Raw genomic sequence first — 15,294 nt, 5'->3', positions numbered from 1 at the left:
TTGATCTGTAATATGATCTGTAACATGCCTGATTTCCTCTTCACACTGCTACTCCATTTCCACAGCTCCCAGATCATTTAGTCTTTGGCTTCTGAGCTGAGACTGCTAATAAGTTTGCCAGCTCCTTCTCTCTTTTGGCAGCACTTAGGACAGGATCCACGCTTAGACCACCAAGTCATTTCACACAGGCACCGAATAGCTGCCAGATGGTAATAATGTTCAGTCATTACCAGGTGGGATTGCTTCAAACTGAATAGCTAGCATGAATTTGTCTTGGTAATTATTTAAAAAGTTGTAATGATAAGATTAAAAGTTCAATAAAGACAGGTACTAAATATTTTAAATGTGTGTTATGAATACAGATTGCTGAGATTTTCTGTTTAAATGATCCCTTGATGTTATTTTAATAAAGTCAGATTTTTCTACAAGGAAAGACGAGTTTTGGAAAAAAAAAAAAAAACAAAACCAAAAAACCCCTAAAAACCTCAAACCAAACCAGAGCACAAATAATGCAAAACTGAAATCACTCCCTGCATGCTCTTAGAAACCTCTTCCTAATATCCTTCTGCAAACAAGAAATAAAGCTAGCAAAAGTCAAGTGAAAAACCTACTATCTCAGAGCCTCGGAGTACACTGGTTCTATGCATCATTGTCCCTGGGCCCCTGCTCTTCTTCTAGAGTCAAGTCAGGGAGGTTGAGAAGAACAACTCTCAGCCTGTCTGGTTTTCACAAAATCAGTCAACCATGGTTGCAAGTTATATTAGAAAGAGCCTATGTATGGACTGCTGAAAAATTTTCAAGATTGATTTGATCTTAAATCCAATTTTGCATGAGAATTTCATATTTTTGTTTGTCACTCTTGATTAGGATGAACTCTTTCTCAAGACACATCTGGTTTTTTCAGAAGGGACTGAATTATCTGTCCACTCAGAAAATTGTGAGTTCAGCATTCATCCTATTATCCTCCCCTAAGATGTTTTTTAAAGTAACGATATGTTTTTTTGTAATTTTGAGGGTTTTTTCTAAGATTGTTTTTATCTGCTTTAATAAGAATTTACACATGTGTAGATGTTCATCAGTTAGTACTGATAGTATCTTTGGTAGTAAGCTAGCTAAAAAAAGCTTTAGTCAGAGAACACATAAATGCAAACAGGTTTAATCGCTTCCACATATATAGACCCTAGAGCTCCATATAGATTTTCTCCATCTAATGGAACCATAAAGACAAGTCTGTTCCAAAGGTTTTTCCGAGAAGAGGGCACTGCTGTCCTGAGGCACCGTAGATAACCTATGCTAACTGCATTTGAAGATACATTTACTTAGTACAGTAACCTATTAGTGAAAAAATAGCTTTCCTCAATTCTTTAAACTATCTAAAAATTACACTTCTCTCTAAATGTATACTCTCTCTGTGTGCTTTCTCCGTTAGGTTCCCATCTTGTTCGCAGTCAAATTTGTGCCTTTCAGGCAATTTGTCAGTATTTAGGGAGAGGCAAAACTGCCGAATGCCTCTCGGCATCCCCTAACAGCACAAAACAGTCTGCTCAAACTTTCAGAAGATGTAATGTGGGGCCCTTTCCTGCTCTCTGCAGATGATGCTCTCCTGACCTGTTGCAGAAGGTCATCCTGTGGGGAGTACACGAGGGGTGTATTCCTTGCACTTTTAAGGTGCCTTTTCCTATCCCTTTTGTGTTTTGGTTAGGCAGCAGCAGTCTTGGGATCAGTTGCTGTAGCCCAGCATGCCTGCCCATGCTGTTCCCTAAGAAACAAAGCACTGAAATGGCTTTTAAAACAGTCCAGGTGTATACTTAGCATACCAAAAACCAGCATCTGGGCAAGACTCTAAGGACAGGACAGGAGGACATACCTGAAAAAACACCTGGTTGCTAGCTCTCTACAAATAACCCCCCTTATCAGAATCAAAAGGGGAGGCTCCGTCGTTCTTCCTTTCCTTCCCTTTAATATAAAGAATCCAATTCTGTAGGTGTTACTCAAATATGTGACTCAAAAAGCTCCAACACAGATTTAGTTGACCTTCTTCTGAAGGTTAGTTAAAGCTTCCGCAATGCATTTGTACCTTCTGACACTAAAAATCAAGCCTGACTGCCGAGATGCCTATGTGAATGCCCTTTTAGACTTTTGGTACAGGATACAAATATGATTCTAAGTTAAACCTGCAGAACATACGCAGTGGTATGAGCAATACGCAGACCTCAAGTCATGTTATGGTGGATCTGTGTAACGATTGGCATCTGTTCTAAGCTTCAAAAACTAGGCATGTATCTTAGATATTGTTTGCAGACCGTAGAAGGTGATAAAAATGAGAAAATGACACAAGTCTATTGGTAGACATAATATTTGAGTTACTCACCAAACGGAGATACTTGCCAAACAACAGAATGTTACAGCATTCTCAAGTTAATGAAAATTCACTAGAAGGCAAAGATTGCCTAATTCAGTGCATCCACTGATGCCGAGAAGCACTCATGTGGTACAAGGGAAGAGTGAGCTTCAGAATATGCTGAGAAACTGCACCACACTGAGTAAATGCTAAGCAGGCAGATAGAGCTCTTAGATGAGTGATGATAGCGGCTTTTGGGAAACCTGTCAATGGGAGAAAAGCAAATAATTATAAATGTACTGCTTGCATTAATAATTTTGCTGCAAACCGAATTATGTTTGGAAGGTAGAGGGAGAATTGTCTTTTCTTCTGAGTCTTTGTCTGTCCCGTCCTTTAGTCTTTACCTCATGAGTACATCTCCTTAGTCTCTCAGCTTCTTTAGTCTTTCTGCCTGTAAGGCTATTAAATCCTCTCATCTGCTGTGTCTGTGGGAGAAAGTCCATACCCTTCACAGGCGAGTGCAGACCGACCGCGCACACAGTGTTCCCTCGCCACAAAGCGAGAATGGGAAAGCTTCTGAAGAGCCGCTGTGCTGCTCGGCTGCTATTTGCAATAGGAAAAACTTTTACAAAGTTGATTGGCTTGACAAGAGGAAGGATTCCCCTTTGCTTCCCAGGGAAGTAAGGTGAAGCTTCATTATTCAGGTCAGTCTCAGAGGAACACTTTTCTCCCAAGGCCCAAGCACTTGTACTGCCCATATTTCTTTTTAGTATAGACCTGTGAAATTCTGTCACTATGGAATCTGAGCAGCTGTTAGAGACTGACTTTATTGGCCTTATGTTTAAGAAATAAAGTTCAGCCATGGAATAGCTATGTGAAAGGTCACTAACTGGAATTACGCCCTTGTTATGCCAAGACAAAAATGGTTTAAAGTGTACTATGCTTTTAACTAAATGAATTTCTCCCTATCTTGGCTTAAAAATTCAAGTTCTGTCTTTTTGTGCACCTGTTTTGTTGCTAAATTTATACCAGCTAAATTTTCAGAGAGCTGCAGTTGTACTTTGTTAGCACACATCCTCACCTGTACTTCCCGATGTGAAGATACATGAAGCAGTGTTTCTTGTGTTACTGAAAACTTTACGGTGAGATGGAACGGGGTGATCTGGCACCTTGTCTAATTTGTCTGGCGTAGTGTGAAGATGCTGGAAAGGAGAGCTAGTGCTCATCAGCCAGACAGCAACATTATTTTCCAAGAGATGAAAAAGAAAGTCTTTCTCTGTTGATCCCAAACAATCTGCCAAGTTAAAGAATTTATATGCTTATTATTAAAATAAGAACAACTACAGACCCGATAAGCTGCATTGGAATGATAGACACTACTGCTGCGTACAGTGAACCTGCGTACAGCAGAACTAACCCATCTATTCGACAGTGGAAAAAAAAAATCATGGTTTAATGTCCCTCTATTTATCTTGTGGATTTAATTGTAGTCAGTAAAACTCCCTGTTCTAAAACAGACAAAAGACTAAAGCAGGCTACATGAAAGAGTTTTGGTCTTCAGAGTTGTTTCAGGATTAATTTAGGTTCACCCTTTTCACACTTGAATGTGCACAGGAAGGCCCACCAATTCCTTGTTTCAGAATTGTTTGAGCGAGGTACTGTCTATGGGGCAGAAACATTAAATACAAGCTAAAGAGAGGAGATGAAAGGAAAAACGTAGGATATATAGATGGAGAAGAAAAGGAGGGAATATTAGGAAAGAGTGACTCCTAAGAAAGAGTATGCGTCTCTCTGAGTGAGACTACAGGCATACAGTCAGCTGCAGTCCAGAAGCCATACTGCCATGACCTCCCCTATGCCTGGAATGACAAGCTTGATACCTGCTTTTGGCTGCAGTAACCTGGCGGTACCACCTCGCTTGCTTCTGATTACTGGACTTCAGGATTCTCCAAAACATTCACAAAGGCTACGTGCCCAGGAATTTATAACACACTCCATAAGAAGGAGCTGCTCAGGACAGTGAAGCATTTTCTTAAATCTAGACAAACTCAAGGCACGCTGGAGAAAATAATTATTCATACACTGATGAATAACTTGGGATTTAGCTGTAAATGCATACAACTCAGTTGTTCCCCATCTTACCCAGTGCATGCTTAATTGGCAGTCTCAGCAAAGCCTTTGTATTCTTCTTACAGTATCGACTAACGGTCAAGTTTTGGCATGGTTTGGTTTGGGGTTTTTTTGCCAAGGCCCTCTGTCAAAGTAAGAGGTAACTGCTTGCAATGTGACTGTGTTACTTCTCCTTTGCGTTCTTTTCACCAGGTTTCACAAAGGGGCATTTTGCTGCACGTGTATCCAGATTTGTATCTCTGCGTGGTCAGAAATAAACTTACTTGTTCCAATGAGTCGGTAGACTCTGGTGTACTTTCCCTGAAGGCAGGGAGGCAGGGGAAGTCCTGGAGAGAGAAAGAACACATGAAGCATTCAGTCAGTTAAAGAGCAGGTAAGACTCTCCAGAAATGTTCTGCAGTCCTAGGGAAATGTAAACAGCCCTGTGTGTGTTGGCCCCGATGTCAAGTTCATGTCCTACTTCTCTGAGGTATCTGAGATGTCCCTGAGATACCTGAGGTACATAGCCTTTAGGTAATTGCCCATGTAGTTAGTATTACAACGAGCCTAGAAGTGCGTACAAGACCAAGGATCTCTCATGCAGACTTTGAATAGTAATCCATCAGGCTGCCCAAATGTCCACTGTGGGAAAAAAAAATTTTCAGGATAGAGCTAGCCTTTTAATAGCCTTTTAATAGCCTTAGTGTTTTGAACAGGTGCTACATAACCTCTGCTCTGAAATTTGGAAAATTTGCAAATTGCAAGTTGCAAAATTTGCAAAATTGCAATTGAATTCAAGAAAATTGGTCACCAAACTCCCTGGCTTTGGTTTGTCGGGGTTTTTTGGTGCTATAGAGTCAGAAAGTGGGGAAACCCGGAGTTTTGTTTACTTACTCTCTCTGCTTTGCTCCTCTTTGTTTCTTTTCAGCTTTTCCTCTGCAGTCACAAGGATCAAAAACATTTCCTCGTAATGAAAACTGAGATTCTTAAGCATCTCTGGGTGTTCAGAGCCTGAGCTTGAAGTAAAACACAAAAGGCTAAGACAGTAGTCAACGGCATCGAAATGCACAATTAACTATCTTCCAGTATTTAGGCAACCACAGGACTAATGACAAACAGGAAGGCTTTCCAAACACAGTGAGCCCAAACATTCACTAAGAATTCAAGTGAAGGTTCTGTTTTCCAAGTCATCTGCCAGCTTTTTCAGTTACACAACATGCTACCCTTGCTAAAAGCAATCTAATCAGCAGGCAGCAAAAGTTCCGTTTTGAAGCTCACCCTACTGTCTCGTTAATAGGAATAGGTTAAGAAGTTTATCTGATTGAGGCAGAGAGGCACAGAAGACAGCTTCAGAGAAGTGTAAGGCAAGCAAAGAAAGGAAATAATCTAATCTGACTTCAGCTACATACAGTGGGTGTTGTTCTGTGTAAGTACTGAGAAATTACCTATAAAAGACATGAGAACATTATAATTTAGCTAAGTGTATAACCAGTGCTTTTTCCAGCATCTGAATGATAAGTAAACAGATATTTTCTTACCAACTTTTTGATTTTGTACTTTGATTAGTGTCTTGTATTCGGTTAGATCCTTTCTGCCCCTGTGCACCACTCATAGGAAGGTTGCGTGGGTAATCTGAACATACTCAGTTTATCCAAGCAGATGCTCTCCTGAAGCTCCACACCCGTAGTGTTTCACTGGTGACTGCATGCCCACACATACAGCTGAAGCCTCCTTTCTGTCTCCTGGATGTCCCAGGTCTCCTGTTCTGTAGTTCCTCAGCTTTGCAGCTATCTTCAAGCATCTGACTGAAAGGGAATCGGACGTTGCACCTTAGAACGCAGTGTGTTTGCTGACTGTATGGAGAGTGAATTGTTAAAAGCAAAAGCAGTCAATTACGCTCTGTTAGTTTATATGCTTAAGAGGACCATAAGCAGCAAGGCAGGGCGTTGTACCAAAGGAAAGGGCTACTCTGTTGAAACGACTGTTTCAGTGTAATGGAAGAAGTGTAGTGATGTTGCTGTGTACTCCTAACTACAATACATTCAGTATACAGCAAATGTTTCCATAGCATTTCTCTCACATTGTCGTATGTTCTCTGCAGTAGGTACAAAGGCCTCATTAGGTGGAAGAGTATTTTCTGACAAACACATTTTTTAAGCTTAGTCATACAAACCTCCGAGGACAGCCTTGTTACAGACTGTAAATGCTGAAAAAGGACACTATACTATATGCCTCTGGCTGCCTAATGGGTTGAAGAAGTAGGCAATACTACATGAATACAGGAAGGCATATACACTGTTGGCTAACAACTTAAATCACACGGACTAAGCCTTTCATTTCTAAAAGTCAAAATCACAAGCTGAACAGCTTTTGAAAAAGGTTGCTAAATACACATGGGTGTGCTGCATTCCTGTTTGTGTACTATTTAATTTTTCATAAGAAGGATCTTCTATCACTGTATGAATGTTCTCTGAGGCATAATGATGGTGTTTGGATTTTAGAAAAGCTGTAGGCCATTACTTTTTTCCCTACAATTCATTTTACTGAATAATTAACAGATTACATTATGTCACCTGATTAGAATATATTAATTAAGCTTAGAGACTTTGTTCCGTTCACATACTAAATATTTCATTTCACTTGCTGTGTTTGGAGGACATCATAATTCTGGGCCGGTCGTATGGTACATTGGCACATTATGGAAGGATTGGACTCTCACCCTGACTGGAGGAAAAGATTAAAGAAGCTGTAAAGGAGACCACATGACTATGGAGTAGGTTGTCTGAAACCATGAATGGCCTGTCAGAGAGCAAGAAAAACAGGAAGCTAATGGCTAGGAGGGAGGGTCAGGCAGAGGAACGGTTTGGTTTATTTCTAATAATGGAAGTAGAGATGTGTGATTTTGCTGTTGCTGTTCCCTTGTGAAGAATGTATTTTAAAGGTGGGTTTTTCTGTCCTTGAAGGCAAGGACAACACTGGGAAGTACGCACAAAGTGAGGTCAAGAAGACTGAACAGTCTCTGCTGAAATAAAAACAACAGGATCAGCAGAAGAGAGAGAAAACATTTATCCTAGAGCGTAATATGGTTACGGGTCTTTCCTAGCAGTCCTAGATTTCAGTCCATTTCCTTAGTAGCAGAAACTGCACCTGTGTCATACATCCTGGTATGTGTCCTGAGGAACTCCCTGTTCCTACTTGGTGATGCTAATATACAGGATTTCAGTTAGTCGGTATGTTAGAACATTTGTTTTATGTCTTGGTACACATACCAACTAATGAGCCCTCATGGGTTCATATGGAGTTATGGAAGTATTGCCAACCTGTATGAAAGATGGGAAAAGAGGAGTAGAAAGGTTGAATAAATTGCCCAGTATTACCTAATACGCCAGTAAGAGGGCCAAAATTGCAGCTCAACATGCTGTACTCTTTGCTCCAAGCAGCGCTACCTTGGGACCACCACTTTAAAAGAGTTCTGAAGTAGCCATAAATTTGTATGTGAAAATATTGAGCTGAAGGAAATCACCACTAACAAAGGGAATCTGAGTCTGCCTGTAGTCAGTGTAGTTGTAGCTACCTAAGCCAATAAATAGAAACGGCAAGGAGATGATGCTGAAGCATCTGCCCAGGCTGTTCTCTTGCTGATGCATGATTGTTTCTGCTGGTACATTGGAGAGTTTCGGATCTGAGTCCTTTATTACACTAATTAATTCCACATATTTTTGGTGCTTATGCATTTGACATTTAAACAAGACTATCGCTTTCCCCTCTTTTTTATCCAGCATATGTGTATGTCTCTAGGAAGTGCTTGCAGCTTGGAATGGCTCTGATTTCCTGTTTTTGAGCAAAAGCATGAAGCAGTGGAAAGTCAGTAGTAAGTCAAACACAGTACAGAACTTACCTTCTCCTATCACCGCTGCTTTTGCTGCACGTGTATTAAGGCAGTGCAGGAGAGATCTAGGGTGGATGCTGAAGCTGAGAAAAGCCACCACACAGCCCAGCTTGGCCAGCCTGAAGCAGACGTAGCTGAAGTCAGGTCCATTACCCATCAGCAGGGCCACTGTGTCGCCTGTTTTCAGATTCCCAGAGTGTAGGAAGACCTGCGCTACCCTGCTGATCCTCCTGTCCACATCCTGGTAGGTGTTCACCTTCCCTTCGGAGATGAGGAACAGCTTGTGGGGAATCTTTCCCACTCTCTGCATGAAAAGGTCAATTATGGAGAGAATTCCACTGCTTGCCCACTTCTTTGCTCTTGCTTTTAAGCTCTTGCGCCTCAAGAAGTAGATCAGATCTTCCCAGAAAGATGGGAAAAAGGTCTTCAGAGACACAAGCAGCAACACTAGTCCTCCAGCAACTGTCAAAAGCCACGTCCATAGCCCATATTATTTCCTGGGGGGGGGGGGGGGGGAGGGAAATAATAGATTAGCTATTTCAGAGGTATAAAATACATTACTATAATTAATAACGAGTTTTAAGACAGAGACTGGGAGTTAATAAGCTAATTACAATTCCTCCATTTAATTTGAGAACTTTTAAAAATACCAGATTGGAGTTCACCAGAATACAAAGGCCTAGAACAATAAAAAAAGAAAAAGGCAGTAAAGAGTGAAAAAGATTGTGCAGTTTCTCAGGACAGAGGAGTTCATCCAGAGTAAAGAATGTGGCCAGGGTGACAGTAGAATGAAAAAGACACTGGCAATTAAAAACAAGTTGGAAGTTTAGAAATGTAAAAAGGATCCAAAACCCAAATGAAACAAAACGAATTCAGGAAGCAATTTGACACCTTTTTTTTTTTTTTAAAACTTGGAGTCATAATTTTGTCTAGATTGTTTTTTGTACCCTGGCAAATCCCCAAAAAGTTGGAAACAAACAGTTAATTCGTATGGTATCGTATGTGTATTATGGATGTATGCTAAGTATTGCGCATCTGTAAGATGCGCCCAACATGCTCTTCTTCGCTGCCTGCATTGTTTTTGTGGTCCCATGGAATTTGAGACCATCATCTAATCCTCCACAGGTTTGAGCAGTCTGATGAACATGCACACATTTCAGGCAATACTACACTGTGTACCTTCTCAGATAGCCAGGTTTCACCTCAGGATTTTCTGGCATTTGCAATACATGGTGATTCATAACTTTGCATTATTTATCATCTTTTCAGTATTTAGAACAGCACCCTGAAGTCTCAAACAACATCATGCACAAGCATGATTTGGAAAAAAACCTTTCTAGCGTCAGTGTTATTAACTTTGTTAGCGTATTTCAGGCAACCAGTAATTGCCATCTTTTGAAACGGTCATCGAGGAGGACTTGTGAAGATCACACAAGATCCCTACAATCTGACGTGCATAACATCGACCGGTCTCCTTTTTGAAGTTTCAGCCATGATTACTATAAATGCTTGAAACACCTTGTGTGACAATCTAGGATTCAGGAACACTTGAGCAGTTTGGGAGCCTTTTCTAAATGATGTGGCCTCCACTCTGCAGTTTGGAAATATTTTACTGACAAGCTGGACTTTTGGTATGTTCATCAAGCTTGCTTACATTTTTAACAACATTCCGTGACTATACTAACTTGTGGATTTTTTTGCCGCAGGCAGGGTCTTGTATGTACCATAAAGCATAGGTAAAGTTGTGTGGGTAAAAGAGCAGGTAAGACTCTCCAGAAATGTTCTGCAGTCCCAGGGAAATGTAAACAGCCCTGTGTGTGTTGGCCCCGACGTCAAGTTCATGTCCTACTTCTCTGAGGTACCTGAGATGTCCCTGAGATACCTGAGGTACATAGCCTTTAGGTAATTGCCCATGTAGTTAGTATTACAACGAGCCTAGAAGTGCGTACAAGACCAAGGATCTCTCATGCAGACTTTGAATAGTGATCCATCAGGCTGCCCAAATGTCCACTGTGGGAAAAAAATATTTTCAGGATAGAGCTAGCCTTTTAATAACCTTTTAATAGCCTTCGTGTTTTGAACAGGTGCTACATAACCTCTGCTCTGAAATTTGGAAAATTTGCAAATTGCAAGTTGCAAAATTTGCAAAATTGCAATTGAATTCAAGAAAATTGGTCACCAACCTCCCTGGCTTTGGTTTGTCGGGGTTTTTTGGTGCTATACAGTCAGAAAGTGGGGAAACCCAGAGTTTTGTTTACTTACTCTCTCTGCTTTGCTCCTCTTTGTTTCTTTTCAGCTTTTCCTCTGCAGTCACAAGGATCAAAAACATTTCCTCGTAATGAAAACTGAGGTTCGTAAGCATCTCTGGGTGTTCAGAGCTTGAGTTGAAGTAAATCTTTTTACTTCCAAAAAAGTAGGTGCCCCCCAGGACCTCCAGGGCTGTTTCTGCTTTCCAGCCAGGCAGCCTGCCGCAGGTGCTGGTGCCGGGGGTTGTCCCTCCCCAGGTGCAGGGCTTTGCACTTCCCCTTGCTGCAGTTCTTGGGGCTGATGCCTTGGCAGGGTACGACCCCAGGTTGATGCAGAGAGCAGCACCATCGGTGACTCGGCGCAGGAGGAGGATTTGGGTGCCGCCGTAGGGAGGCTGCACCGGGCAGCGCAGGCTGGTAGGAGAGCGGAGCCCCGCGACGTGGGGCAGAGGGTGCGGTGAGGAGGAGGACGGGCCTGGGGTGATGAGCGATGGGGCACGGGCTGGCCCTGGAGACCCCCCGGCTGGAAACATCTGTCCGGGGACCAGCTGCAGAGATGCAGGCCTGGAGCTGGGCCGCACTTGCCTGCGGGCAGTTTATTTGGATTGATAGATCTGGGGCCTTCTGATGGACTTGCAGGCCGGCTCGCGCCCCAGCTGCTGGCCCGGCCCTGGTTTCGGCAGCTCCTGGGGCCTGGTCCTAGTTGGGCCGGTGGGGTGGCCTCTTGGGTGGCTGGCAAGATTCCGGGGAGCTGCCGGCCCTCCTTTTCGGGGCTCGCCGAGGCCCTCCAGGGGAGCGGTCCCTGCCCCGGCTGGGAGTGGAGGGACCTGCCCCAGCCTCACCCGCATCCTCCTGCGGCTCTTCCTGCTCCCCGTGGGTGGGAACGGGGGCGTCGGGGGGGCTGCTGGGACCCCCACGAAGAGCAGCGCTTGAGGTGCCGGGGCGCTCCTCTTCGCCGGCTCCCGCAGGGCTGCCGGAGGGGCCTGGGCCAGGGGCAGGAGACCCCCTTCGGGAGGCAGCAGGCCGAGGGGCAGCCGCAGGGCTGCCCTCCCGCTCCTCGACGGCATGGCCGTCCTCGAGGCCCAGCAGGCGGTGGGCCTCCCTGCTGCAGCGCTGCACGGCGACGTTGATCAGCTGGTGTACGAACGTCGCCGCGCGATCCTGGAGGCTGGCCTGCAGCAGCCGGACCAGGACCCCTTCGTCCAGCCCAAAGAAGCCCAGGACAGACAGGATGAGGTCCTCCAGCACGACTGCTGTTGAAGGCTCCTCCGCAAAGATCAGCCCCAGCTGCTGTTGCAGCCAGGGCAGAAAGCGCTGGAGGAGATCTGGGTGCTCGTCGAAGAGGGAGGCCCAGGTGTCGGGCTGGAGGCCGCCCACTGGAGGCCTGGGCCCCGACTCCACCGCCCGCGGCTGGGGTGTGACAGGGCGCGGGGGGCTCTGGGTGGCTGGCTGCCTGGGCGCTCCTCCTGCCTGGCGGGTGCTAACTGATGGTGATGCCGACCCAGATGGTGTGATGATGACCTCTTCGAAGTCATCATCTGCCCGCACCGAGTGCACGATGGACTGCACTCTCCTCTTGCAGAGGGGGCACTCGGGCTTGCTCTGAGCCCACCGCAGGATGCACCCGTAACAGAACTGGTGGAGGCACGGCATCACGTAGGCAGCATCATCCCAGCTGTCCAGGCATACTGGACAGCGGTCGCCTACCTCCATGGCCATGCTCTCCACTCACTGCGGTGGGCGGGGGGAGCCGGGGGTGACGAACTGCTCCCTCCCTTTGGCGCTGCAGCAGCGGGTGTTGTGCTGGAAAAGGAAGAGAGGCCACGGTCATTGGGTGGCCCGGCGAGGGGTGGAAGAAATGCCCAGGTCCCTCAAGAAGGAAACCCTCCCAGCTCCCCAGGGTGAGGTTTCCCCACCCAGCTCACCGCTGCTGCTTCGAGCGCGTCTCCTGGGTGCCCCAGCTGCCTAAAGCTGGCAGGGCCGGGGATAATCTGCTGACGGCTCTGGGGTCAGGCACAGAGAGCTGCAAGCAACAGCTCCCCAGTCAGGACACCAGCTCCAAGGCCTCGCTCAGCACTCCAGCCTCACAAGCTGCTCAGCTGGAGTGTGGGCATGAGCCAGCTCAGTGGGACTCAGTGCCCGCATAGGAGCAGCGAGGGTCGCCTGGTCACCATCGCTAGGTGACACAGCCCATCCGTCGCTGACAACAGAACCCATCGCTCGGGGACTCGGTGACATCAGGGTTTTCTGCTCTCTTTCTGCCCTAGCTGGAGGGCACAAGGGTGATCCCCTTTGTTCAGCACCCACCAGGCCTCATGAGGGCACTACATCCCACATGGGGTCCCGGAGTCACGTTGACAGAGCAGAGGGGCTCAGGGGAGGCAAGGAGGGTCTGTGGGGCTGGGGTTGGTTCAGGATGGAGCAGAGGAGGCATCGGGGCACCTTACAGCACACCCCGGTGCCTATGGGGAAGGTATCAAGGGGATGGGGACAGGCTCTTCCCAGCACTGCCTGGTGGGAGGGTGAGAGACGGCGGCACCTCCTGAAACTAGAGAGGTTCAGGCTGGAGGTAAGGGATCAAAACCAAAATCCCTGTGAGGATCATGAAGCACTGGAGTGGGTTGCCCAGAGACGAGGTTGGATCCCTGAGCCTGCAAATCAGCCTTCAAGACCTGAGTGGCCACAACCCAGAGCATCCAGATCTATATTCGTTGTCGACCCTGCCCTGAGCCAGTGCAATTCTGTTCTCAACATGGCGTCCGATGAAATGCCGAGAGACCAAGTACTGGTTTTTAATACTGTTCCTCCCTGGTTTCAGGGGAGCTGCCACAAGGCACCATACGTGCCAGCAACTCATCTGGGCCCCATGAAACTCTGGTGAGGGTGAATTTTGGCCTCTGAGTTTCCTATGATATCCGATAGTGGTCAGAACTTCAAAAGTGCAGATGTTCCCAAATGAAAAATCGCAAAGCTGACATCCTTAAAGAATAAGACAGCCACTTAAATTGCATGGCATATATTTCAGGAATGGCCTTGGGAAACACGGACACTTTCTTCTTCCCATCTCCCCTAGCAGCTAGTGCTGGAATATTTTGTGGAACATTTTAGGCAGCCACATGTCATCTACATATACGTTCCATAATGTAACGTCTCAATATTCCAGTGTAGTCTATAAGCATAGCAGCTCACGCCACGGTACAAAAGCAAACCAAACTGCTTGATGTTTTGGTTTAGCCTGACAACATCTGGCCACAAAACATCTTGTTCATGCTTTTGGAACTAGTCATTCTAACATGCCATAGAAGACCTTCTTAAGTGCCCACTTCATGAAGAAATGTAGCTAAGTGCAAGGTAGTATTTCTTTCTTGTAGGTCATATTAATAAATGAGTGTAGCAGTCACTGTAAGTGATCCAAACCATGCCACTGAGGTTGGCTCCTTTGCAAGTACGCTTTTATACCAAGTCTACTCTAAAAATTCTGGGATGTAGATTCTGCTCTCACTTGCAACAGGGTACCTACCTAAGGACAGAATGCAGCATGTAACTTGCAATGTTACTTGCCAAAAAATCTTCCTTTATTTTTTTTTTCTTTCTAGTGTGAAGAGTTTTGCATACACTTAAATTTATAGCATACAATTAAGAACTGTGTACATTAATACTAGATCATCTTGTTATATGCATTCTGCACAAAAACGCACTGCAATTGACAGGTATTAAAATGTGACACAATTTGTACATTTTTAAATTTTGTTACGTAAAAGTATTTTTACAATTCAACATTAATTAAAGAAATACAAATAAAATATTTCAGTACAAAAAGATTTGTGTTGTTCATACACTGAACGTATTTAAAGATGTTCTATACCAGAAGTATTTTACAATGCATTTGAAGGAATTACAGCGTTTTAAAGAACTCTTTCACTTGTAAAACTGTGTCAAAATGGAAGTGGCATCCACGTCAGTCCACCATGGTGGAGAGAAAGCAGCAGTTTCCTTAGATGGTGATTTCCATTTTGTTTGAGACGTGTGAAAGCTGAATGGAGTTGTGGGTTTTACCAGGATGGGAGCATAAGGATGACTTCCTCAGTTCTCTCCACGGGAGTCTCAAAGGGTCAAAAAAAGGAAGGGATGAACAAGAGCACTTTTCATCTCTGCAGCAGAAGTTGCAGGACGTGCGAGAAGGATTAGGCCTCATCTTGTGAAAGGGTAAAGCGATGTCCTGGACCCTCAGCTGTGCAGATGCTCAATGAAGGTTCAGATCCTGCTGTGCCCATCTTTCTCGTAAAAGGTCTGAAAAGCAATCAGATTTTCAGAGTGTGTGGTGACTTACAGCTGGAACAATGTTGTGTGCAACTCTGCGTGAGGAAGTTATCATAAAAACAGTCAAACTAATCAGACAAATGGTTCAGCGTGTACAAATTTCTGTATGAGCGCATCTTACTCATCTTATTTTTGAACCCTTTTCTGCTTGTAGGTCTGCAAAATGCCTTACCTAGTGGTGAGTGTGCAAGTCAGTTTTGCCATTAAGGGAGGAATACTTCACTAAGGTGAGCACTGAAGGTACTAGAAGTGAGTCAGTGAGAGCTGCCAGGGGAGAATACCTAGGAAAGGGCATAAGACAGAGGCAAGCAAATGGTGGTACTTTTGCAGCACGCTCACCCAGCAGTTTGCAGCTCAGAGACTTCCTGAATGTGTCTTTGTGTGTGAAA

General features: G+C 45.0%; 1 protein-coding gene across 1 annotated transcript in view; it reads right to left on the bottom strand.

Annotated features, from left to right (window-relative positions):
* LOC132320857 (ATPase family AAA domain-containing protein 2-like) overlaps positions 1–15,294 on the bottom strand; it is a 164,173-nt gene that overhangs the window by 24,742 nt on the left and 124,137 nt on the right. The window contains exon 4 of the mRNA XM_059834481.1: positions 11,640–11,995. Coding sequence (XP_059690464.1) covers positions 11,640–11,995 — 356 coding nt within the window. The remainder of the gene's footprint in view (positions 1–11,639; positions 11,996–15,294) is intronic.

The sequence above is a fragment of the Gavia stellata genome, unplaced genomic scaffold (genome assembly GCF_030936135.1).
Source record: "Gavia stellata isolate bGavSte3 unplaced genomic scaffold, bGavSte3.hap2 HAP2_SCAFFOLD_34, whole genome shotgun sequence".
NCBI classification, from domain to species: domain Eukaryota; kingdom Metazoa; phylum Chordata; class Aves; order Gaviiformes; family Gaviidae; genus Gavia; species Gavia stellata.
This window is presented reverse-complemented; position numbering and strand designations above follow the sequence as displayed.